This window comes from Mustelus asterias, chromosome 5 (genome assembly GCF_964213995.1).
Source record: "Mustelus asterias chromosome 5, sMusAst1.hap1.1, whole genome shotgun sequence".
NCBI lineage: Eukaryota > Metazoa > Chordata > Chondrichthyes > Carcharhiniformes > Triakidae > Mustelus > Mustelus asterias.
The window spans coordinates 106,214,990-106,240,196 of record NC_135805.1 but is presented as its reverse complement, the minus strand read 5'-3'; the positions used below and the strand labels follow the sequence as shown (position 1 = coordinate 106,240,196).

General features: G+C 41.4%; 1 protein-coding gene across 1 annotated transcript in view; it reads left to right on the top strand.

The window, feature by feature from the left end:
* Positions 1 to 24,511, top strand: part of cpsf3 (cleavage and polyadenylation specific factor 3) — a 29,955-nt gene extending 5,444 nt beyond the window's left edge. Inside the window, exons 6-18 of the mRNA XM_078213170.1 lie at positions 1,778 to 1,867; positions 2,618 to 2,768; positions 4,175 to 4,350; positions 4,848 to 5,006; positions 7,805 to 7,951; positions 8,755 to 8,907; positions 11,046 to 11,154; positions 12,734 to 12,832; positions 13,854 to 13,948; positions 17,068 to 17,155; positions 18,023 to 18,092; positions 20,873 to 20,972; positions 23,704 to 24,511. Of these exons, the coding sequence (XP_078069296.1) occupies positions 1,778 to 1,867; positions 2,618 to 2,768; positions 4,175 to 4,350; positions 4,848 to 5,006; positions 7,805 to 7,951; positions 8,755 to 8,907; positions 11,046 to 11,154; positions 12,734 to 12,832; positions 13,854 to 13,948; positions 17,068 to 17,155; positions 18,023 to 18,092; positions 20,873 to 20,972; positions 23,704 to 23,808 (1,542 nt within the window). The 3' untranslated portion in view covers positions 23,809 to 24,511. The remainder of the gene's footprint in view (positions 1 to 1,777; positions 1,868 to 2,617; positions 2,769 to 4,174; positions 4,351 to 4,847; positions 5,007 to 7,804; positions 7,952 to 8,754; positions 8,908 to 11,045; positions 11,155 to 12,733; positions 12,833 to 13,853; positions 13,949 to 17,067; positions 17,156 to 18,022; positions 18,093 to 20,872; positions 20,973 to 23,703) is intronic.
* Positions 24,512 to 25,207: the final 696 nt, after the last annotated feature.

The following is a 25,207-nucleotide window of genomic DNA, read 5'->3' as shown; positions in this document are numbered from 1 at the left end:
CTGAAAAAGCATTCTATCTAATCCCACTCCCCTGCCTTAGCCCCATATCTGGGCACATTCTCTCTTTTCAGATCGCAATCCTTTTGAATACCTCGAACAAACCTGCCTCCATCACCCTTCCATGAAGTTCGTTCCAGACTCCAACCACCCTCTGATGAAAAAGAGTTTTCCTCAAGTCTCTTCTCCTCCTTTTGCCCATTATTTTGAATCTGTGCTCTCTAGTGCTTGATGTACTTTTGCATGATAATTTCTCACTATTTACCCTGCTCAGCCCTTTCAGGATCTTGAACACCTCTGTCAAACCTCCCTTCGGTTTGCTTTTCTCCAAGGAAAGCAGACCCAATCTCTCCAATCTATCCCTATAGCTACAGTTGGCTATCCCCAAAATCATTCTCGTGAGTCTCCACTGTGCTCCCTCCAATGCCTTCACATCCTTCCTCAAGTATGCCGCCTAGAACTGGATGCAGTACTCCAGATAAGGCTTAACTAGTATCTAACATAAGTTCAACATGATCTCCTCACTCTTGTGCTTAATGCCCCTATTAATAAAACCAAGGATACCATATGCTTTATTAACCGCTCTCTTAACATGCCCTGCCACCTCCAATGCTTTATATATACCATGGTCCCTTTGTTCCTGCACCTTTATCAGACTTACTCCCTTTAATTTGTATTATCTCTCCACATTCTTCCTGCCAAAATGAATCACCTCACATCTCTCTACATTGAACTTCATCTGCCACTTGTTTGCCCAATCCGCCAATGTGTCTATATTCTTTTAAAGTTCAAGACTATCACCTTCACTGTTGACAACACTCCCAATCCTCATATCATCCACACATTTTGAAATCATGCCCTGCACACCACATTAATATATAGCAGGAAGAGCAAGGGTCCCAACACTGACCCTTTGGGAACCCCATTACAAACCTTCCTCCAATCTGAAAAACAATCATTCATCACTGCTCTCTGTATCATGTCAGTCGGCCAATTTCTTATCCAAGTGCCTAAATTATGTTCACAAGTTAGTTGCGTGGCACTGTGTAAAATGCATATACATCATATCAATAGTATTGCCCTTATCAACCTTCTCTGTTCCCACCTCAAAAACGGCAGCAAGTTAGTTAAACATAATTTTTCCTTAATGTTGTCCCGAACCATAGTTTCCGCAGGTTCCGTACCACTAAAGTCAAACTGACTGCTCTGTAGCTACTGGCATCATCTTTGCACCTCTTTTTGAACAAGGATGTTACATTCATAATTCTCAGTCTTTTACAATACATCTTTGTATTATAATACTAGTGGATTTTCTGTGGCTTTGCACATAGATTGTCAAGATCAAGTGCTGTCTTCTGGCCAATTGGATTAGAGAGTGGGATGGGAGTATATCATTGAACCAAGGGTTAGTGGGAGTTGAGATGAAATAGTTCCTCTGTTTTGGGGGGTGGGGGGAGCGCGGTATGGCTAATTTTGGTATAAGTCATTGTATTACCAATGTTAGAAAAATACCTGACATTAAAAAAAACCTGAGCATTGCTCTATGTGAAACTGGTATTACTGATGTGGATGTTTTTATAATAAGATTTTCCTTCGAGTCAGATTGACATGGGAGTTTTCAGTACATCATAGAATAGAATGTTGTGACCTTCCTATTATTTTTAATGTATAATAGATTTAGCTCATAATACCTGGACAGAACTGTCTCTTATTTCAGTGTCTATAAAACTCAGTAACTGTCAATATTGTTTTTTTTTAATGGCTAATTGCTTCCATGCAGATTTTGTACACTGGAGACTTTTCACGGCAAGAGGATAGACACTTAATGGCAGCGGAGATTCCCAGTGTCAGACCTGATATTCTTATAATAGTAGGTTGCCTTTTCTTGTTCGTGAAGATTGTAATACAGAAGGTATACAAAACAAAAAATAAAATCAGTAAGTTTTGCATCTTATTTCTGATGCACTAAAGTGTGTATGTCGATGCTTAGAAGAGAAGGAAATTTCTTGAATTGCAATGCATAAAATTCATTATTCAACTTTTTTATTTAAATTATGAAGGATTTGCTCGTCAGGGTGGATTTTTTTCCCTGATATTTTTACCTGAGCAGTTCCATTAGGCTTTTGTCTCTCCTGGTAGTTCTGTAAGATTTTTAAATTTCAGGTTCTAAATATTCTGTGGTTGAATTGACTGTAAAACATTGGGCCAAGTCTTGATAGAGCAGGTCATCTTGCCCAGTGTGCAGTTAGACCTTTGGAATTCACCTTTTGGCTTAAAAATATTTTGAGCCCCAATTTGTTGGAAATGCAATACTGGATTTAGGACCTGGGTGACTGCAGGACTGATAGTGTCTCTCCCTAACCAACGAGATTTAAGACTTGAAAAAGTATTTTGAATAGGACTGTCTCTTGAGTTTTTGTTTCTGCTCCAATCTGCAACCGTAGAATGCAGACTCATTTCATATTCGGTTCACGACATAAGAAATAGGAGCAAGAGTAGGCCGTACAGCCTCTCAAACCTACACCACCACTAAGTATGATCACGGCTGATCATCTACTTCAACTCCAGTTTCCCATTCTTTTCCATTTCCTTACTGTACTAACTGCTATTTTTCATGCAGGAATCCACATATGGTACCCACATCCATGAAAAGCGTGAAGAGCGTGAAGCTCGATTCTGCAACACTGTGCATGACATTGTAAATCGAGGAGGACGTTGCCTCATTCCTGTCTTTGCTCTAGGACGTGCGCAAGAGCTGCTGCTGATTTTAGGTAAATGTTATAAATCTGATTTATCTCCCCATTCTCGTTTTTTTTTGTAAATTTGAACCAGTATGTGGGGGCATTTCAGGGTGGAGATGTCGGTCTTAGCCCCAGATACACATTCTGCATTTTTGACAGATTCAGACCCTTCCACATCTGTCCCAGGTTGAACCACATTGTTTCAACCTTGACATTTTTGTCTATCCGGAATGGAGCATCTGACCTTGTAACTTTTCATTCACAGAGCCTGCCTGTTTTTAACCTCATAACATTGCCTGCCTTCACATCTGCCATTGTCCAACTGCTGCTGAAGCTCTTATTTGTCCCTGATTGCACTTCCAGAATTGACTACTTCAATGTTCACCACACCAGGCTCCCATTCTCCATGAGATATAAACTTCATTTAACTTTATAGGCATGGTGGCATACTGGTTGGCACTGCTGCCTCACAGCGTCAGGGACCCGGGTTCCATTCCCGGCTTGGGTCACTGTCTGTGTGAGTTTGTACATTCTCCCTGTGTCTGCGTGGGTTTCCTCCAGGTGCTCTAGTTTCCTCCCATACTCTAAAGATGAGTGGGTTAGTTGGATTGACCGTGCTAAATTGCTCCTTAGTTTCAGAGGGACTAGCTGGGGCAAATGCATGGGGTTATAGGGATAGGGCCTGGGTGGGATTGTGGTCGGTGCAGACTCAATGGGCTGAATGGCCTCCTTCTGCACTGTATGATTCTATGATCATATCCTGTCCCACTCACCATCACTCCTTCCTGACCTGCATTGGCTTTGGGTCTCCCTAAAACCTTTAATCCAAAATTGTCATCCTTTTAAATCAGTCCAGGCCCTACCCTCCCTTTTTCTGTAACCTCTGGCTTCAAACCTCCCCCATTACTCTATTCTTTTAACTCTCGCAACTTGTGCAGCCCTTCTTCCCTTCATTCTACCATTGATGGTTCAACCTTTAGCACACTAGGCCCTGCGCTTTCATTCTCTCTCCGAATCTCCCTGCCTCCAACTTTGTTTGTACCTTTAAGACCCTTCATAAAACCCAGCTCTTTGGCCAAGCTTTTAGTTATCTGTAATATCTGGCTTGGTGTCCAGTATGTTCCTTGTACCACAGTTTGTGGAAGACTGTATCTACATCACGTAACCTGAACTTAGCTTCTTGCCTCCCCTTCCCCATCAGATGTTCTTTGTCATTGGTCGAATTGAAGGGATATCCCATTCATCTACATATGAGTAGACATGTAGGAAACTTCAATAAGATTGTGGTTTAAATTGACACTGCGTTTGACTTAATCATACCCAGCATGTACTTAGTCATTCTGAAATAAAAAGGCTTGGATACAGGGGAAATGAAAGATGCAACAAAACAGTGAAGTTAAAAAACCTTCTACTGAAGAGTTTACTTTTATGTGCAGATGAATATTGGCAGAACCATCCTGAGCTGCATGACATCCCCATTTACTATGCCTCATCCCTGGCAAAAAAGTGTATGGCTGTATACCAAACCTATGTCAATGCCATGAACGAGAAAATTCGGAAACAAATCAGCATCAACAACCCTTTTGTCTTCAAACACATCAGCAACTTAAAGGTGAGACAGTTGTTGTTAACTGAATTTAGCCAGTGTAAGTGGAATTTTTTAATGCAGCAAGAAAGCTATATTTTTAAAATTTCAATGTGTTATTTTCAACGCAAAGTTAATGGAGACTATAAGATGTGATAAACTGAGAACAGTTGGTTCCAAAACAGACTAAGTCCAACCCACTGCCTAGTCCTTACTCAGTCTATGTCTCAAACCACTTATGATGAGTTGGCACTAAATAAACAATCTTATTGATAGGCAATACTGCTGCTGGTTAGGGAAATTGATGAAATTAATTCAGTGATATCTGTTCTGATAAAATTCTGTAGAATTCCATTTTTTCCGTATAATGCAACTGCTGAACTATAGATTTTTTAAAAAGTCTACCAATTAGTTACATAGAGATGATTGGAAAGTGACTGGGGGGGGGGGGTTGCGGGGGGGGGGAAACTTTATGATGGTTATCGTTGCTTTATTTCTGACTGGCTTCTTTTTTCTTTTTGAAGAGCATGGATCATTTTGATGACATTGGTCCAAGTGTGGTGATGGCCTCTCCTGGCATGATGCAGAGTGGTTTGTCCAGAGAACTGTTTGAAAGTTGGTGCACTGATAAGAGAAATGGGGTCATTATTGCAGGTTACTGTGTTGAAGGCACCCTTGCCAAGGTATGCAAACTTACAAAAGAAAACTTGTCAAATTATTTCATTTGGTTTTAGTTTACTGCCTGAGTGTTTTTTAATTTTGTTGTTATCTGGAACCCAAACTACAGGCCAGTTTGACCTTAAGCCTCAGTGAAAAAGAACACTGCTCAAAGTACTCATTTGATGTTTATTCAAATTTTAGATGAAAGGCAAAGAGAAAAGCAAAGTTAATAGAGTTCTGATAAAAATTCATATTTGACTTGAAATGTTAATTCTGTTAACTGTGGGGGTTAACTGGTCTCCAACTGTTCTATATACCAGAACATTAAAATAAAAGCAAAATACTGTTTCTCTCTCGACAGGTGCTGAGTGTATCCAACCCTTTCAGTTCTTATTTCAGATTTCCACCATCTATAGTTGGAGTTAGTTTCACGTCAAGTTTCCAGTGTTGGTAAATGCCTGCACAAGGTGTCGAATGAAGACTAAGCATTTCTGCTATGGGAGGGAAATTAGTTGGGAATCGGCTCGAGTTGCAGAGCTGTAGAGAGATGTTGCCACATCTCTTGTATGCAGGTTGTCAAAGAGCCAACTTGGCTGTTTCATGGGGGAAAATTGTAACCTTTGTATTGAAACAGCACTGTAGCCACCCTTGTTGTTGATCACTGGTTGGTACAAAGCAGTAGATGATACAATGTCTCCATCTTGTGCTGGACTTCAAGTCAACAGTGATTCATAACCTCTCATTAGATCATCCAAAGGGTGGTTCTTTGTGTATACCTAACTCAGAGAGTCACAGATTAATACAGTATGAAAACAGGCCTTTTGGCCCATCCGGTCCATGGTACCCTCCCAGCTATTCCCAATTGTCTGCATTTGGCCAATATCCCTCTAATCCTTTCCCATTCATGTATTTATCCAAATGCTTTTTAAATGTTGCTATTGTACCTGCCGCAACCACGTTCTCTGGCAGCTTATTTAATATACACACCACCCTCTGCATGAAGAAGTTGTCCCTCGGGATCCTTTTAAATATTTCCCCTCTCACCTTAATCCTATGCTCCCTAGTTTTTAATTCTCCTACCCTGGGAAAAGGACTCTGGGTGGGATTTTCCGGAAGTGGTTGCCCTGAGACTGGAAAATCCCACCTGAAGTCAATGGACCTTTCCATGGTCTGCCCCTTGCCCACTCCAATTCCCATGGTGGGCGGGACAGTAAAATTCACCCTTTTGCGCGTTGATAAGAAATTAAACTGAGGTCCTGTCTAGCTGTTTCAAATAGTTAATCATCCCGTGATAGGATTTGAAAGAAAACAAGGAGCTCTGATGCAAAAATTCTTTCCTGAACTGGTATTGCAAAAGAAATGAACTTAGCTGACTTAATTGATTAACATTTTGGTGTTTATGGGTGTGGATGTTGTACCTGCTTGCAAAACACCAGTCGCTGGACTCCAAAAATAATTAACTATGTAAAGCATCAATGAAATAATGAAAGAAGAATTGAATGGTAAATTTAGGCCCAACATGGCTTCATGACAATAAAGAAATGGCGTCCTAGATGCATCAACACACTGATAACATGATGTGTGCTGGACGCCATCTCGGCAACACAATGATTGCTGGCAAATTATGTGTGGAATGCTAATTTGATGCCATTTTCACATGAGATGTGCCAGCCTACGGGCACAATCTTGCCTGCCGTTCATGCCACCCTCCCGCTGCAGCGAGGTTGGAGAATTCGACAACCAGTCAAATCTCTGTTCACTGCAGCGGGATGGGAAAATCCCGCTGGTGTGAACGGTGATAAGATTCCAGCCCACATACTCCCTTAGCCTCACACAGCTGAACATGACATTAAACAACATGAGGAGGTGAAGAAGGTGGAGGAAATGCAATAGGAAGTGGATGAATAGGAACATGAAGGGATGCTGATGTCGACAGCCCCATTTACCAACAGACTCAAAATATTTATCTGACTCACCATCACATCATCCTCTTCCTGACAACACAAGAATAAATAGCACCAGAAACTGCACATTCTAATCCACGTTTATAAATTTGAACGATGCCAATTATATAAACATAAATAATCACCCTCATGAATTGCCCGAATGCCAAAGACTCAGATTGTCTTTGCCACTCCTCGCACTTCGTAGCTGCGGTTTTGGTAGTGGAAAGCTTTTGATCTCTAGTTGAGGATAGTGCAGATGGTTCTTGGAGGTTAACTTCAGACAGATCTGGGCCTAGAACTCTGGGCTTCAGACTGCAGCATTCCAGGTTGAACTGCACCGGTCTCGGCTGGGCTGGCAGACGGACAACAACAAGGTCACCGGAGAATTGGCAGGTATGGGAGCATGAATGCTGCCATCCTGAGAGAGGAAAGCAAGTTTGTGACCCATATGGAGCCATTGCCACTCTTTTGGGGGGCTGGAGCCTCAGAAATCCATTACCCTGTTGAAGAACAGGGGTGGACAGCTGTGACATCCTGTAAGTCCCTCTGAACAGCGGTATGCAGAGCCAGGATGGCAGCAGTCTGATATGGTGCCTCTTTCAGTGAGATTGTTAAAATAATCTTACTGAATAAGATTTGGGAGATGTGTACATACAAGGGCATATAGATCATTTTTGATTATTTTGTAAACTAAGTATCTTTTAAAAAGTTTTTGGTTTTGCGGAAGCATCTACTTGTCACAGTAAAAAAAAACACAGGAGGTGCTGAATCTTTTTTGTGTAAATATGGACAATAATGTAAAGTTTGTGCTTTCTTAATGATTACTCGGCACGGGTGATGATGTATTATCAATATTTCTGTTTCTTCAATTGCAGCACATTATGTCAGAACCTGAGGAGGTAACGACCATGTCTGGACAGAAGTTACCACTGAAGATGTCAGTAGATTACATCTCATTTTCTGCACATACAGATTACCAACAGACCAGTGAATTTATTCGCGCATTAAAACCACCACACGTGGTTAGTACTGAACTGTAAAATTATTTAATTTATATTTTGTAGATCTTACACCTCACCCCTCAATCCAACCTCATGCCCTACATTTCTCCTTCTTCTCTTCCCCTTGTCTCTCAAAGATGCTGACTTCTATGAGAGTACATTTTCACAATTAAAGGCACTACTGCTGTCATTCAGTTAGAAGTCTCACAACACCAGGTTAAAGTCCAACAGGTTTATTTGGTAGCAAAAGCCACTAGCTTTCGGAACGCTACCTCTTCGTCAGGTGAGTGGGAGTTCTGTTCACAAACGGGGCATATAAAGACACAAACTCTGATGAAGGGGCAGCGCTCCGAAAGCTAGTGGCTTTTGCTACCAAATAAACCTGTTGGACTTTAACCTGGTGTTGTGAGACTTTTTACTGTGTTTACCCTAGTCCAACGCCAGCATCTCCACATCATGGTCATCCAGTTGGCCAGACTTTATGTATGAGCCCAGGATACGAATCGTTGTGGGGGGAGGGGGGGCGTTGGTTAGGGGGATTGCCGATCTGTGCTTCACTAACCTAACATCCACACATTTGGGGTCAGAAATCATGGCTGATTTTCTTCTCTCAGATCTAAGCCAGGTATTCAGTTTCTGCTACCTTTCCCTAAAGGATGACCAGATTGGGAACATTAGAATTGCACGCCATATTGTCTTATTTTTCCCAAATATGAAAGAGATAGATATCTGGGTTTAATCAGAGAAGTGAATGTATATGCTTTGCGCTTTTGTTGTCAGATGCTGCACATTTCTATTTATAGCCATCTGGGATTTCTTTGCAGTTGCTTGTCCACGGTGAACAGAATGAAATGGCCAGGCTGAAGGCGGCACTTATCCGAGAATATGAAGACAATGATGAAGTTCATATTGAAGTCCACAACCCACGCAACACTGAAGCTGTAACATTGTACTTCAGAGGTGAAAAATTGGCCAAGGTAAAATTTCATTTCTTTTCTAATGGGAAGGCTATATTTGTCCAGTAACGCCAGGCTAGAGAATTTCTTTTTTTTTCCCCCTGGTGTTCTAATATTCCTGCCAATTCCTCCTTACTTTCTCCTCTTGCAAGCATTGACTTTGATTTATATTTTACTCAGTTATTCGGCACCCTATCTTACCTCTTTGAAATGAGTACAAGGACAATTTCAGTATAGACCAAGATTGAATCTGGGAGATTCCTGGTTTACATGGTCCACCTGCTTGCAGGATCAGTTCCCTGAGGCAATCAAGGCGGCTTTGGGCATTTTATTAAATATCAAATCCAGAGATAATTACAAAAGTGCTTCTGTTAGTTGAAATAGCACCTGGAATTTGATTATACTCTTAATGCTTGTATTATACTGAGATTTTGGCAGCAGCTTCATGTTAGCGGGTACATAAATTTGATTGCAAGATTTTAGCATAAGATAACTGATTTGCCCTCCTAAAGCTATGTAAGTAATTAGTCTGGAGTAGTGCTGCATGCCAGAATTTGTCACCACATGTATTGAAACTAATCTAACAACTGCTAAAGTCCTATAGAGCTTCCTGTGGATGCCAGTTGATTTTTTTGCTGTATTGAGTACTATGTACTGCTGAGTGAAATTGGCCATGAATACTTGTTCTTAGAAAATTGGAACAGCGCTGTACCTGCATAGTCATGTGTGACGCATTAAGCCACATATATATGCCTGCATGGATCTTCTGGTACTTTGTATTTAACCAAATCAGCGTAGCATTGACTATGAGTGTTATAATCCAGCAAGATCAGGTGAGATGGTGTTTTTTTTCAAAGATTTTATAATTTTTTGTTACAGTGACCCAGAAAACAGCAAGGACTTATTGTGCTTCATTTGTTTTTTTTAATACTTAATTCTTCTCAAGTTGTGCACATAGCCTTGTGACCACTCGGTATTATTTCTCCAGACATTTCCAGTTGAATTGCAGTCGCTAGGGAATAACTTGTGCAGTTTTTATTTTTCACTTTATTTTGTTGCGTCAGTGTGATCTTTTGAATTACGCATTTCTCAATATCCGGTACCTTACGGAGTGCAGTGTGTGAAGTTTTCATTTTTAGGTTTATTAATTTCTATCTAACTCACATTATTGATTTGCATTTGGATTGTAAAATGTTATTGCTCAGAAGCGTTACCAAGGCCAAAATAATGTGAACAGCACAGGACAACTAGTAACTAGTAGAGAGAGTGCACAATCCCTTTTGTGCCTCAATTCTATATCCAAATGAATTGGGAAGTATAGCTGGCTGTATATTCATATTAGATGGGTTCAAACACTTCTAGCTGTAAAGAGGAAGGGGCGCAGATGATAAGTATTCAAAATACCATGCGACGTATCAAACTTAAACTCATTAAATAAAAATTCAACTTGGCTTACGTTTGTAGATAAATTGAAACTGGTTTCAAATAATATTCCTAACCCTAAACAGAGGCGGCACCAGCAAATGAAAGAATAATTCCAGAAATGGCAAAATTGGTTCATGGACTTCTTTCCCTTGAATATCACTTGGCTCTTAATTCTCTTGGGCGGCACGGTAGCACAGTGGTTAGCACTGCTGCTTCACAGCTCCAGGGTCCCGGGTTCGATTCCCGGCTCGGGTCACTGTCTGTGTGGAGTTTGCACATTCTCCTCGTGTCTGCGTGGGTTTCCTCCGGGTGCTCCGGTTTCCTCCCACAGTCCAAAGATGTGCGGGTTAGGTTGATTGGCCAGGTTAAAAATTGCCCCTTAGAGTCCTGGGATGCGTAGGTTAGAGGGATTAGTGGGTAAATATGTGGGGGTAGGGCCTGGGTGGGATTGTGGTCGGTGCAGACTCGATGGGCCGAATGGCCTCCTTCTGCACTGTAGGGTTTCTATGTTTCTATGTTTCTCTTTATGAATTTCTGTAATTATACAATTTCTGTTTACTTTGTTAAATTGCAGATTTTCTCAGTCCTTTATTTGCTGATGTTCAGAGCATTTAGTCATTGACTGACACTTAGTTTGAAAGGCAGGCAGAGGGAGTTGCATCCTTCTGACTGTTTGTCAGGTTATGGTTAAAAGAAAAATCACATTTTAAGCTTAATTATTTAATTTTTGGCAGGTCATGGGCTGCTTGGCAGATAAAAAGGCTGATCAAGGTCAAAGGATTTCAGGAATACTTGTAAAAAGAAACTTCAACTATCACATACTTATTCCATCTGACCTATCCAGTAAGTAAATGTATTTTCAACATCATTTCCTCTTCACCTGTTTATTCAGGAAGGATGTGAAGTCTTTTGAAAGGGTACAGGAAAGGTTCATAAGAATAATTCCAGGAATCAAAGATTCAGTTACGTGGATAGATTGGAGAAGCTGGGCTGTTCTCCTCAGAGCAGAGAAAGTTGAAAGGGGATTTGATAGAGGTGTTCGAAATCATGAGGGCTGTGAACAGAGTAGATCGAAAGAAGCGGTTCGCATTAGAGAAAGGGCAGAAAACCAGAGGACAACTTTTTAAGATCAATTGCAAAGGAATTAAAGTTGATATGAGGAAAAGCTTTTTTATGAGGCAAACAGTTACGATCTGGAATGTACAATCTGAAAAGATTCAGTTGTGGCCTTCAAAAAAGAATTAGATACACAGCTAAAGGGAAGAATTTGCAGAACTACAGGGAAAGGATAGGAGAGTGGAATCAGCTAAATTGCACTTGCAGAGAGCCGGTATGGACTTGTGTGTTGGGCGGGGGGTGGGGGGGGGGGGGGGGGGGGGGGGTGGGAGGTGGTGGTGGTGAAGCAAATGGCTTTCTGCTGCACTGTGACTATTCTATAATTCTGTCCTATGATTTTGGTGTTTAAAGAAGGACAAAGGGAGAAAGATATTACTGTTAGATGTAACTTTGTCCCAACTTTTCTAGAAACAGTTTAATGCCTTGTTAAATCTGTGAATAGCATGCAGCCAGCTCCTGGCTGAGACTTGGTCAATGACGAGACCACGATTTTTCAGTATTCTGACCTGTTTTAATCCAGTAGTTTGACCACACGTTTTATTCCATTTATTCAAAGCTAGCTACCTGATTGTCAGATTAGAGAAATCCGGATACTGCAAACCTTAACAGTTCACTCTCAGAAAATAAAATACATTTTTAAATGACTTGTGCCACTTTATTAGAAATTGATGGAGGATGTTGAGAGTTGTGATGTTACACAAGTTATTTTGCACCAATTTATTTAATTTTTATCACGTCCCGAACGCATAGTGTTGGTTTACTAATGTCTTTCAGGATAGGGAACCCCATCACTCTAAGCCTGACTTGCATATGATTCCAGCCCTACGCTGTGTTTGACCCCCTAAAGCTCTCAGGGGTAACCCACATCCTGAGAACAAACATTTTTTTAATGGAAACCCAAAGACATCAGAGTTTGGATTCCTGTTGCACACCACTATTTGCACCTCACTAATCTGAAAACTATTCAATTTAGCCTTATTCTTTGTGTGAAGCTTCAACACCCTAATGCAATAGATAGCTGTGCTCAAACTGTAGGTTGTATTGAAGAACAATGGAAACGAAAGCCATGGGGAAACAGGCAGCAGGAATGGAATTTGTCCCATTTAGACATTTCCTGGGAACATCACTGCTTTGAACTAGCAAAGTAGTTAGATGCAAATTTGTTTCAAACTCTAAAATGAGACTGTTTCTGAAAAAAAACTGTTTCTGGCTTTATATAGTTGATCCTTCTGTAATTCCAGAATCTTATTAATGTTTGAAGTATACAAGCTCAAAATATAAACTGCTGTCTTTCTCTCTTTAACAGATTATACTGACTTGGCAATGAGCACAGTGACACAGACCCAGGCCATTCAGTATTCAGGATCTTTTGTGATATTGGCACAACAGCTCCAAACTCTTGCAGGTTTGTATATAACTCTGTTCAGTTCTTCTTCCCCCTCCATTTCTCTGAAGCTGCTAACTTCTGGTCATTGGCCACCTTTCCTTACCTTGCATTATCAACCCTTTCTCACTAAAGTCTGGGCAGTGAATATCAGCAAGTCATTCATTTGGGGATGATATTAGAGACAAGCTTGATTTTTCTTGGATTATTGGGATTTGCACTTGCCATTGCAGATGGTAATTTTAGAATCCCTACAGTACAGAAGGAGGCCATTTGGCCCATCGAGTCTGTACCGACCGCAATCCCACCCAGTCCCTATTCCCGTAACCCCACACATTTACCCAGCTAATACCCCTGACACTAAGAGGCAATTTAGCACGGCCAATCAACCTAACCCGCACTTTTTTGGACTGTGGGAGGAAACCGGACACCTGGAGGAAACCCCACGCCAACACAAGCAGTGACCCGGAATTGAACCTGGGTCCCTGGTGCTGTGAGGCAGCAGTGCTAACCACTGTGCCACCATGCCGCCCCAAAATGCAAACCAAATCTGGCAACGGTGGGATGGTAAGCTTGTCTGTAATTGCAAAGAGAACATTCACATGTACGCTTTCCCAACAGATCACTAGGTTGCAGGAACCTCTTTTCACTTTTGTTGCCCTGGATAAAGAAATGCTGTGGTCAGTTTTTACTCCTCCATTGCTGCCTGCCTTAGGTAATGACCTCAACACAGATAGGGATCTAAATGGGATATTCTGCTCCATATGTCTCCCCATTACACCAGACAATGCATTTTATGTACTCAGTCAACAAGGAAGCAAATTTCTGTATTTCGAGGACTACTGTTTCTGTCAGGGATGACACGTGGTATTGTATCTTGATAGAACTTGGTTCAACAAATCAGATGTACAAAAAATATCAATTTACACTACCTTAGAATTCTAAATGCTGTATGTATTTAAAGATCAATTCTTCAGTTCTAATTGTTGCCTTTGAAAGAAGAATTGTAAGTATTTTAATTGAATCATTTTTTACCTTTCAGATGATGTGGAAGAGATAGAAATTCAAGAAAAGCCAGCACTGAGAGTCTTCAAAGCTATCACAGTGATTCAGGAGCCAGGCATGATAGTATTGGAGGTGAGTTTATTGTATAATCTGTTTTTCCAATGCTTTTTCTTCCTAGATTCAAATAATTAAGAAAGAAAAATTTGTATTTATATAGTATTTTTCATGACTACCAGCTGTCTCAAAGTGCTTTACAGCTAATTAAGCAGTTTTGTAGCGTAGTTGCTGTTTTTTAAAAATTCATTTACGGGATTTGGGTGTCGCTGGCTAGGCAAGCAATTATTGCCCACCCCTAGCTGTGTTTGAGAAAGGGTCGTGAATTGCCTTCTTGCAGTCCCTGTGGTGTAGGTACACTTACAGTGCTGTTAGGGAGGGAGTTCTAGGATTTTGATCCAGTGACAGTGAAGTCAAAGTGATTTATTTCCAAGTCAAGGTGGTGAGTGACGTGGAGGGGAACCACCAGGTGGTGGTGTTCCCAGATATCTGCTGCCCTTGTCATTCTAGATAGTAGTGGTCATGGCTTTGGAAGATGCTACCTAAGGAGCCTTAGTGAGTTCCTACAGTGCATCATGAAGTTGGTACACACTGCTGTTACTGTTTATTGGTGGTGAAGCGAGTGAATGTTTGTTGAAGGGTTTACCAATCAAGCAGACTGTGTTGTCTGGATGGTATCAAACCTCTTGAGTGTTGTCAGAGCTGCACTCATCCAGGCAAGTAGAGAGCATTCCATCACACTCCTGACTTGTGCCTTGTAGATGGTGGGCAAGCTTTGGAGAGTCAGGCAGTGACTGAAGGATTCCTAGCCTTTGATGTGCTCTTATAGCTACAGTATTTATTTAGCTAATCCAGTTGAATTTCTGTTTCAACGATAACGGTTAATAGTGGGGAATTAAGCGGTGGTAATGCCATTGAATTAAGGGGTGATGGTTAGATTAACTCTCGTTGGAGATGGTCATTGCCCAGCACTTGTGTGGCACGAATGCTATTTGCCACTTGTCAGACCAAGTCTGAATATTGTCCAGATCTTGCTGCATTTGGACATGGACCTCTTCAGTGCCTGAGGAGCTGGAATGGTGCTGTGTAATGTAGGAAAAGCAACAGCCAATGCTCATGGCAAATCCCAACAAAGCAGATAATCTGTTTTCTGTCACTGTTTTCTGTGACAGTGATTGAGGGATAAGTATTGGCCAGGACAAGGGGGAACCCCATGCTCTTCTTCAAATAGTGCCATGGGATCTTTTATATCCATTTGAAAAGTCAGGCAAGGTTTAGTTTAATGTACCATCTGGAATACGGCACCTTCTGACATTGCAACACTCCCTCAGTACTGCAGTAAAGTGTCACCTTTGATTTTTGTGCATAAGACCTGCAGTGGGACATGAACCTGGAACCTTGTGACTGAGAGGCTGGAGTGCAATTAGCTGAGCCAGTGATGATACTTAAGATATGGGAGGCGATTGTCCCAGTCTGTTGCGCTGCTCGAGTAGCGCAGCAGGCTGGGAGACTTCAGCAGAGGCCGTTTTGTAGGATTTCCAGTGGGCACTACAGCCTCCGCGCGTCTCTGGGACCAAGTTTTTTTTCTCATAATCAGTTCCACAACAATTTTCGCTAGCCAGCAATCTGGAGGCTGGCATGGAGGGGTCACTGTATGCGCCACAATCTCCAAGCCGACAGATTGGCGCATGCGCAGTGGCCCACTCAGTGCTATGCTGCTGGCCTCTCGGGCAGGAATAGGCCCCGCCCACTGATTTCCAGAGTGAATCCTGCTCGGGCACTCTGTGATGGTCTGTGTGTCGGAGGTTAATTCTGGAAATCATGCTTAAAAAACCAGCGGGATTTACTCCCATTTTCCCGCACGTTGGAAACTTAGAATTTGTTTGGGAGAACCCCGGCCATGGTTTTTAACCATGGAAGAGAAACAGCATAGAGCCTTTCACACCATTGCAATATCCCAAAACATTTCACAACTAATACATTATTTTTGAAGTGCTGCGGCACGGTGGCACAGTGGTTAGCACTGCTGCCTCACAGCTCCAGGGACCTGGGTTCGATTCCCAGCTTGGGTCACTGCCTGTGTGGAGTTTGCATGTTCTCCCCGTGTCTGAGTGGGTTTCCTCCGGGTGCTCTGGTTTCCTCCCACTGTCCAAAGATGTGCGGGTTAGGTGCATTGGCCATGCTAAATTGTCCCATCGTGTCCTGGGATGCGTAGGTTAGAGGATTAGCGGAGTAAATATATGGGGTTTGGGGATAGGGCCTAGGTGGGATTGTTGTCGGTGCAGACTCAATGGGCCGAATGGCCTCCTTCTGCACTGTAGGGTTTCTAAATGTGGCAGCAGAAAAAAGTGAGATAAATGATCAATTAATCTATTTGGATGGTGCTGACCAAATGGTTAAATTGGGTATTTTACATCCACCTAAACAGGCAGAGAGGATCTGAATTTTAAAATTTCTCCCTAAACAAAGTAAAACAAAATATGGAATTCCCTTGGTCCTCTACTGAGGTGTGAGCCCAAATGATGTGGCCAATCTGGGAACTCTAACTTTCTGACTTAGAATCATAGGAAATTTACAGCACAGAAAGAGGCCACTTGGCAGAAAAATGAGCCACCTTGGTGAATCCCACTTTCCAGCATTTGGCCCGTTGTCCTGCAGGTTACGGCTCTTGAGGTATCTATCCAGACATTTTTTAAATGAGTTGAGGGTTTCTGCCTCTACCATCTTTTCAGGCAGTGACCCCCACAACACTCTGGGTGAAAAAACATTTCCTCATCTCCCCTCTAATCGTTCTACCACTCACTTTAAATCCACATCCCCTAGTTACTGTCCTGCCCGCTAAAGTAAATGGACCCTTCCCATTCACTCTTACAGATAATCAACTTACAGTTGAACCAGGCTAACACTTGTCAATACTCCCCTCTCTCCAGTAATCATCATGGAGTTACGCTTTATCATCAGGTCCACATTTGTTGTTTTATTTTTCAAATGACTGCACAGTTTTGTTTATCTTCATTTCCAATAACTGAATAATATTCTTGTCTTTTACTATGTAACTGCAAATATTTTTCCACTATATTTTATTCAGTAATCCATGACTGATAGATCAAGTTAGTAAACCACAGCATGATTAAATAAAAAGAATTTGATACTTCAGTAAAGTTGTCTATATTAAACTTTTTATTTGTTTTTCACAGTGGGTGGCCAATCCATTAAATGACATGTATGCAGACGCAGTGATGACGGTGATTCTGGAAGTGCAGTCAAACCCTAAAGCCCAAAAAGGTGTGTCCATTTTCATAGCTTCAGTTGTTGCCTTTTCACATGATGTCTTGTTTCTTTTAAGCCAATTTTCTTCCCTCTGCTGCTGAAAACTGTTACTGGGGTAAGAGTTCATGGCTGCTGGTTCCCTGCCCAGGTAGCTAGTCATTCTTGTATGAGCCTGAACATTGAGCTTTGGCAGATTATTCAACCATGAAGGTTATTATAATCTGAACCTGACCCTATCATCGCTGGACATTAAAAAAAAACACTTTTCAACATGGTAACTGGATGCCAGTCAGGAACGGGAAACCTGGTGGATTTTAATTTTAATTTTTTAGTCACCCCATTATTTATGGTACCCCAAATGGCTGACTTGGCTGAAATCTTGTGTCTCCAGAGCAGACCAGGAGTTAAAGGTCTGTGTGCTTCAGTAAAACACAGGCGTCTTTCTTTCTTCCCTAACTGAGGGGGAAGCTGTGTTGTATCAACAAATATAAGGTGATTATGCTTTACTATAAAGGATCTTTTCATTGTATTACGTCGTTGTAGGTGGGCAATTCAACAAACTAAGGGACATGTAGTAACCTGGTGTCTGCATTAGTGTGCAACAGAAAAAAATTAATGATTTTTAAAAATTGAACTGAGCAATGCCCAGCCAAGTAATTGATTCTACATAATTGAATCACTGCTGCCTCACAGTACTGTATAAATCAGTGTTTCCTGCTCATTCTGTTATATTTTTTAAACCTGTATTGTAGATGCTTCTTAATTATAATAGAACTGTATGTGCTATATAAACCAAATATATTTCTGATGTCCACCTTTTTGATTGTGTTATTTTGTTTAATAAATAGATTGTTAGATGCTAAAACTTTCTATATTTTCTAGTTGTGCAACAAAGTGCAAATAGAAAATTTGACAAGGAAACTTATGCAAAGAGGCTGGAGATTATGCTCGAGTAAGTTGCTTCACTTTGTTTGAATTCTAGTGCCTAAAAAAAAAGTATTCCTTGTTTAGTCTGTGTTTGTAGCTGAGAACACACCAGGGTTGGAATTCTCCCCCAAAAATTCTAAGGGTCGAATTTGCGTAAAAACTGGAGTAATTCACGCTGTTTTTTTCCAGTGGAAGCTCAGCAAGGAATCTCCCACATTCTGTGCACCGCAGAGGCCACCAGCGTGAATATCATTAAAAACTGTAGGGGGCGGGACCTCTTCCCGCTGGAGAGGCTGAAATCAGTGCACTGAGCGGGCCACTGCGCATGTGTCTATCTGTCAGTGCCGAGATCAGCATATGTGCAGTGGCCTCGAATTGATGGTCTCCCGATTGCTGCCAGCCCCGTGGCCCCCCGACTATTCCCCAGTCCGGCCTCGAGACCCCAAACCTCGCCGCAATTTCCAGCCCCTCCCCACCCCACCAATTTTAACACCCCCCCCCCCCCCCCCCCCCTCCCCACCAGTGTCTGCCGCCCGCCCCGATCACTGACCTCCCTCCTTCCCTTACCGATCCTAATGCAGAGTGGCAGCAGGACCCCCCCAACCTCCACCAATTGTGCCACCAGGCCCCGCCCCCATATGTCCTGCCCCCTTGGTACAGCCCGATGTCCGGGGGAGGCAGGGCAGTGCTAAGGTGCTCCTGGGCATTCTCACTTTGCACTTGGGCAGTGCTGGGGGACCCAAGCTGCCAGTGTGCCAATGCCCAGAGGGTGTCCCCCTGCTGCCCAATCCTCTGAGGGGCCCCGATTGCAGCCCCCCCCCCCGCCCCGCCTTTCACTCCAGCGGGGTCGGGCCGCTAGTTCCCCATTAGTGGGGAGCTACTGTAAACCTCACTGGAGGGAAACACCTTTGGCGGGGGGTAGATGCTAGCGGACCTGGAGACTTCAGTTCCGGACCCACTAATAGCATTTAAATGATATTGAAAGTACAATTTAAATACTTAACCCGCCTGCCCGCTAATTTCTAGTGCAGAGCAGGTGCCGCTGGAAATCCGGTATTGGGGGACCCTATCGCGGCAGGAACGCATGCGCAAATCCCACACATCACCCACTGCGAGATTCTCCCGGCCCACTGCGCTAAAAAATTAGCGCAGTGAGATGGGAGAATCGCCTCTCCCCAGATGTTTAAAACATTATTAGTTTATTTTTTCTCAACATCATTTCAGCTCTTTCTCTTCTCCCCGACCTATTGCCAAAAAAACATGATTCCACAGGGTCCCATACCTCTCCCAATGCTATCACTGAGAGATGTGGTGGTTCCAAATGACTCGAGCTCAGAATTCCCTGCTATTGGAGAAGTAATTAGCCTCTGCCTCGCTCTGAAAAGATGGCAGAAATCAAATTTGTTCAGTGAATAACTGGACTAGGCATAAACCTCCCACGTCATCAGAACAAACAACTTCACACAAACAGGTAGAGAGTAGGAACTTGTGGATGTAATGGGCAAAAAAATAATTTAAATGAATTGACAGTTATCAAAAAAAATTGGATCCTAAATTAACATTCTAAACACTCCAAACTAGATTCCATCATACACTTAACATTGCCAATTGATTATTCTTCAACGTCCACTTCCATGTGTTTTTTCGTGCTTAATTCCCCTCAGCCAGGATATGCTTTTTTAGTCTACAGGCAGAGTTTTGCAAAGTGTATGCCACAGTGTAGAGTTTTTAATATGAAGGTTTTACCCTCCTACTTCTAGCATAAAGCACCGAGTGACAACATTCGTTCTAATCATTTTTATTGTGTGGGGACACTTACTTTAAGTATGCAGGCCCCTTAAACTTTTCGCACAAGCACAACACAGCTTAAGGGGCCAACTTGGCTTGGCCTGCGTGGAAACCTCCTGCAGCTTAGAAGGAGCATTACTCACTGGCCAGGTGATGTTAAAAAGACCCTTATTTTGGAGCATGTATCTACAGCTTCAGTAAACGAGTCAAATTCAGGGGCATCAGCAAGCAGTTCCATCGGGAATCTCCCCAGACAACATATTTTATTTCCTTGGAAGTTCGTTTTTAAGTTTCCAAACTGGGGTGGCACGGTGGCACAGTGGTTAGCACTGCTGCCTCACAGTGCCAGTGACCCGGGTTCGATTCCCAGCTTGGGTCACTGTGTGGAATTTGCACATTCTTCCCGTGTCTGCGTGGGCTTCTTCCCAGTGCTCCGGTTTCCTCCCACAATCCAAAGATGTGCGTGTGGGTTAGGCCATGCTAAATTGCCCCTTGATGTCAGGGGACTAGCTAGGGTAAATGCATGGGGTTATGGGGATAGGACCTGGGTGGGATTGTGGTCAGTGCAGACTCGATGGGCCGAATGGCCTCCTTCTGCACTGTATGATTCTATGATTCCTTTGTCACTCTTACACCTTGACACACAATGTACCTGATGAATGTTCTTTTTTGTTCCATACCAGGGAAAGTATTCTTGCTCAGCTCCCCCACCCCTGCTTCCTGCAGTGATGACTTGTCTTCAGCATGTGTTTTTCCTAGTTTGGTCTCATTACATTCACTGTTCTGATAAATACAACCTTACCTAAAAATGAGTGCAACCTTTACTAACTGAAAGGAATGGATATTGTTGCTGAATTCAACATTATTGTTGTCTTAGCTATGGTATTAATGTTCTTCAGTGACAGATTTAATAGGTGCAAATGAGATTGAGAACCAAACAAGGACTCCAGTTGTGATATCTGTCTTTTCTCTTCAGCCCTTTTGAAAACCTGCAAAGTTGTTTGTTTTCCCTTTCAGAGATATGTTTGGACATGAATGTGTGACCAAATCTAAAACTGGCAATACTCTCTCTATAACAGTTGATGGCAAGGCAGCAAATATTTCTCTGGATACACGGGCAAGTATTCACCACTTTCCTGACCGGATCAGGCAATTTCTAATGATGGGAAAAACTCTTTTGCCTTCTTTTCATGTCACGAAACCCTTGTTCCACCTTCCTGCTCCCTTTCTATGTACGTGTCCTGGCATGCCAGTGATTACATAACCACATGGGTGAGGCTGCAGACATTCTCTCTCATGCACCTGTAGGAAATATGTAGAGTTAGAATCACAGTTTATGTATATGGGTTTCCTAGCATTTCAGATATCCTTTGTGAGTTGGGTTAAGATCTGAATTGACTTAATTAACTAACTTCACTGAGTCAAGGGTTAACTAACAGAGAGCTCTGACAACTGCAATGATGAATAACTAGTAAATTTCAATAATTACTTGTGTGAAATGAGTTATATTGCACATTCTTTCGTTTCTAAGGATTTTGTGTGCCTAAGTAAGTAAGTATTGCTCTTTTCATTCCACATTTTGAGATGTGGCCGTCATCGGCATCATTAGTTACCAATCCCTAATTGCCCATAAACTGATTGACCTGCTAGAGTCAGCCACATTGCTGTGGTTGCCCAGGTACGAATGGTAGATTTCCTTCCCTAAAGGAAATTAGTGAACCAGATGGGTTTTTATGATGACGGTTTTATGACTTGGGCGAGATCACTATCACTGACTCATGGCTGACACCATTGACTCCTTCACTATTATCCACAAAGAACCCATGCCAGAAAACTCTCTAGATTTCTTTTCAGAAACCCATTTAACATTAATGGTTGATACCTTTATAACTGAATAATGATAACATCAGAATGCATCACAATTATAAAAGCAAACATTTTGAAACTCTCAAAAGAATTTCAGCATGCAGACAGATCAACGGTAGAAATAATAAAATAGGAATGCTTTAAAACAACATAATGAGCCAAAGAGACTGCTTTTCCCAGCAAAGTTCTCTGTGCAGACACAATCCAGACTAGCTGCAAAAATGCCAATGGAGATGCATTCAGAGGTTTATAATAGGGAGGTGGTGGTATAATGGCAATTCATAGGCTCAGGCTGATGCTCTGAGGAGATGGGTTGAAATCCCATCTGGATTCTGAATTCGAATTAATAAAATTCTGGAATTGAAAGCCAGTCTCTAATGGTGACCATGGAACGTCATCAATTATCATTAAAGTATTGTTCCCAATATTGCAAAGAACTGTGCCTATATGGTAAGAGTGAGTTTGAAACACAAAATCAAACACCTGGAAGTTTATCCAGTGTTAAGTGAACAGACATATTTGGAGTTGGCACTTGGAATATAGGTTAGATGCTGCTGTAGAAGAATGCATGGTATGGCCAGTTGATTTTAATTTATTTCTTTTTCTTCCACCTTACTATTTCTTCTAACCACACAATGACTTCACTTTTAAATTCAATTAAAAGACAATCACCCCATCCACAACCTTCAATCTTTGGTTTACTTTAGGTATTATTAGCTCAATGTGCTAAAGATTCCAAAAGGTTCCATCACGCAGTCTTAAGACATAATATAAATCGTCTTATCAATTTACATGTGCAGGAAAGAATAACACTACAGATGTATCCAAGAGAAGATTAGAACTATTCAAGGTTACTGCTTTATGGATTTGTTGTCATTCTACAGATATTGCCTTTCACCTATATTTCCAGTCCCTTAACTGCACCACAGAACTAACATAAAACGGAATACGGTATAAATGATTATTTCTGTGTACAAAAGATCTCATGATCTTTTCTCAAACTTAATCTAACAGTAGCTTAAAGTTATATTTTTAATTGCTTGTTTCCCACTCGGAATCAATGTAATTCTAGTTACATGCACATGTAAGTAAAATAATTTCTAAGAGCTCTAATAGACCAAAGCCTTCTCTCTACCTACTGAGTGTGCTAAGTAAAATAAGTTCAGTCGCTCTAAAATCATTTCCATAAAATCAATAGCTCCAGTTTGCCCATAATTCAGCATTAATTGGACAGCTGTGCTGGACGAAGGACACACTGCTGGGTAAATTATTCGGCTTTAAGCTTTGATTAAATGGATGTGTTGCATCTTGTCTGTATTGGGGTTGAGATTAAAGCACATTTTGAACACTGCTGGAGAGCTTTAAACTGCCCTTCGTTCATGATGTACCTGATCGGAGTGTGTTTGGTGCTGAATTTTGATGTGTGGTTCTCCATTACTGTTATTAATTATCTTGAGCACAAACATTTAAAATAATTTTTCAAAGATGACTAGTATTGAAATCTTCCTAATTTTGCCCAACCTTTTCATTTAAGAAATAGAATTTGTCCTTAAATTAGCTTTCAACCCAGTACAGGTATTAAGTTGGGGTGGAATTCTCCCACTGTGATGTATTCCATCTAGACATTAATAAACTTGAAGATCTAGAAAGTTTTAAAAAATATTACCCTAGACAGGTAATATTTTTTTAAACTTTCTAGATCTTCAAGTTTATTTACCTCACCTGTGGCACCCCATCTTAGCAGCTATCTCTCGTGTGAAATCAGCTGCGGGATCCATCAGTGAGGACTCTGGAGGAAGTAACATGGATCCAAGCACTTCCAGATTTACACGTGGGAGAAGAAATAAATGTGATATTTACATTAAAGTGGAATTTTAAAAGCTTTGGAAAAATATTGTGCAGAGTTGTTTCATTTTAAAAATAGCTCTTCCTGCACACCTCTTTTAAAGTTTTTCTAACTCTACTCGTTTCTTTCCCCACAGATGGTTGTTTGTGAAGAGGGCAGTGTGGAAGATGAACCACTTCGAGAAATGGTAGAAGTGGCAGTGCAGAGGCTTTATGAAACAATACACCCGGCACTCTCTTGAAATTGTGAAGAACAGTGGTAAATGTGAACAGTGCTCTCCTGTTTTTTCAGATTGTAGGATATAGTGTTTGAATCACATCCTCCGTTTTTGTTCTGCTAAACACATTAGTAAATGCTGCCGATGATTTGATCTAGTTTCTCTTTTATTCATTCATGGGATGTATATGTTGCCGGCAAGGCCAATATTTATTGCTTAACCCTAATTACTGTTGAGAAGGTGCTGGTGAGCTGTCTTCTTGAACCACTCCAGTCCTTGCAATCAAGGTAGATCCACAGAACTATTAGGTCTGGAGTTCCAGGATTTTGACCAAGCAATGATGAAGGAACACCAATAAAGTTTCAATTCAGGATGAGAGAGACCTGGAGTTTGGAAAAACTGAAAATGTGAATTTTGTGGTAACCTTCAACAACTTGAAAACTTTTAGAACTACACCAGTATCTCTTTAACAGAAAAAAACCTAGTAAATTGCAGCCTTTAGGCTGCAATTGCAGAGACAGAAACTGCAATGATGCATTATTGTTTTCCTGAAAACACACGCTTTGCTGTCAGTCTTGAATGAATGGTAAGGAGATGGTAAATAACAAATGGCACAGCCTTAGCAGATGAGTACTGTGGTGTCTGTTGGGTGCATAGTAAGATGGAAGCAAATGTTTTTTTAAAAATTGTCAAGTTTCTACAAAAATAAATATTTTCAACAAGTTGATTATTTTCATTATGTACTATACTTCGTGATTGTAGGAAATGGAGCTATCTTTGTAAAACTCTACACTTAAAGGTTTTTCATTATTTTTGTTTCTTTAGAATATAAAATATTGCTGGCATGCATTGTCATGGTTCACACAGGATTGGAGATTTTTTCCAAAAAGAAATTTATGATAATAGTGTTCATTACCATGTTAGTGGTGTTTTCTTTCATTAAACCTATAATTCACAACATGCAACAACAGGAAATCTTAGTTATTAGGTGTTACATCAATAGGAGTGTACAATATTCATTGCAAATAGAATTACAGAAACAAGAATTTTTTAGAAGAAAATAAACTATAGTCTATGTAGCTTCCTGGTAATTGCATGTTCTTTACTAATCGTGTCGATCAATTAGTCTATAATAGAATAAAAACAAAATTACTGCAAATCTGCTGGAAATCTGAAATCAAAGGAAAAAGTGCTGAAGTACCCAGCAAGTCTGGCAGCTATTGCATCCGCTTTCTCAGTCCTGCCTCTCCGAATTCTGCTACACCTCTTATTCCTGCTTCAGGAGTCTACTATTAGGCATGATTTCAAAAATGAAGCCATATATATCATCATCCCAATTGAAAGCCCACCAACGCCTCTACTTTCCCAAAAAAGGGCGGCATGGACAAGTTGGGCCGAAGGGCCTGTTTCCATGCTGTAAACC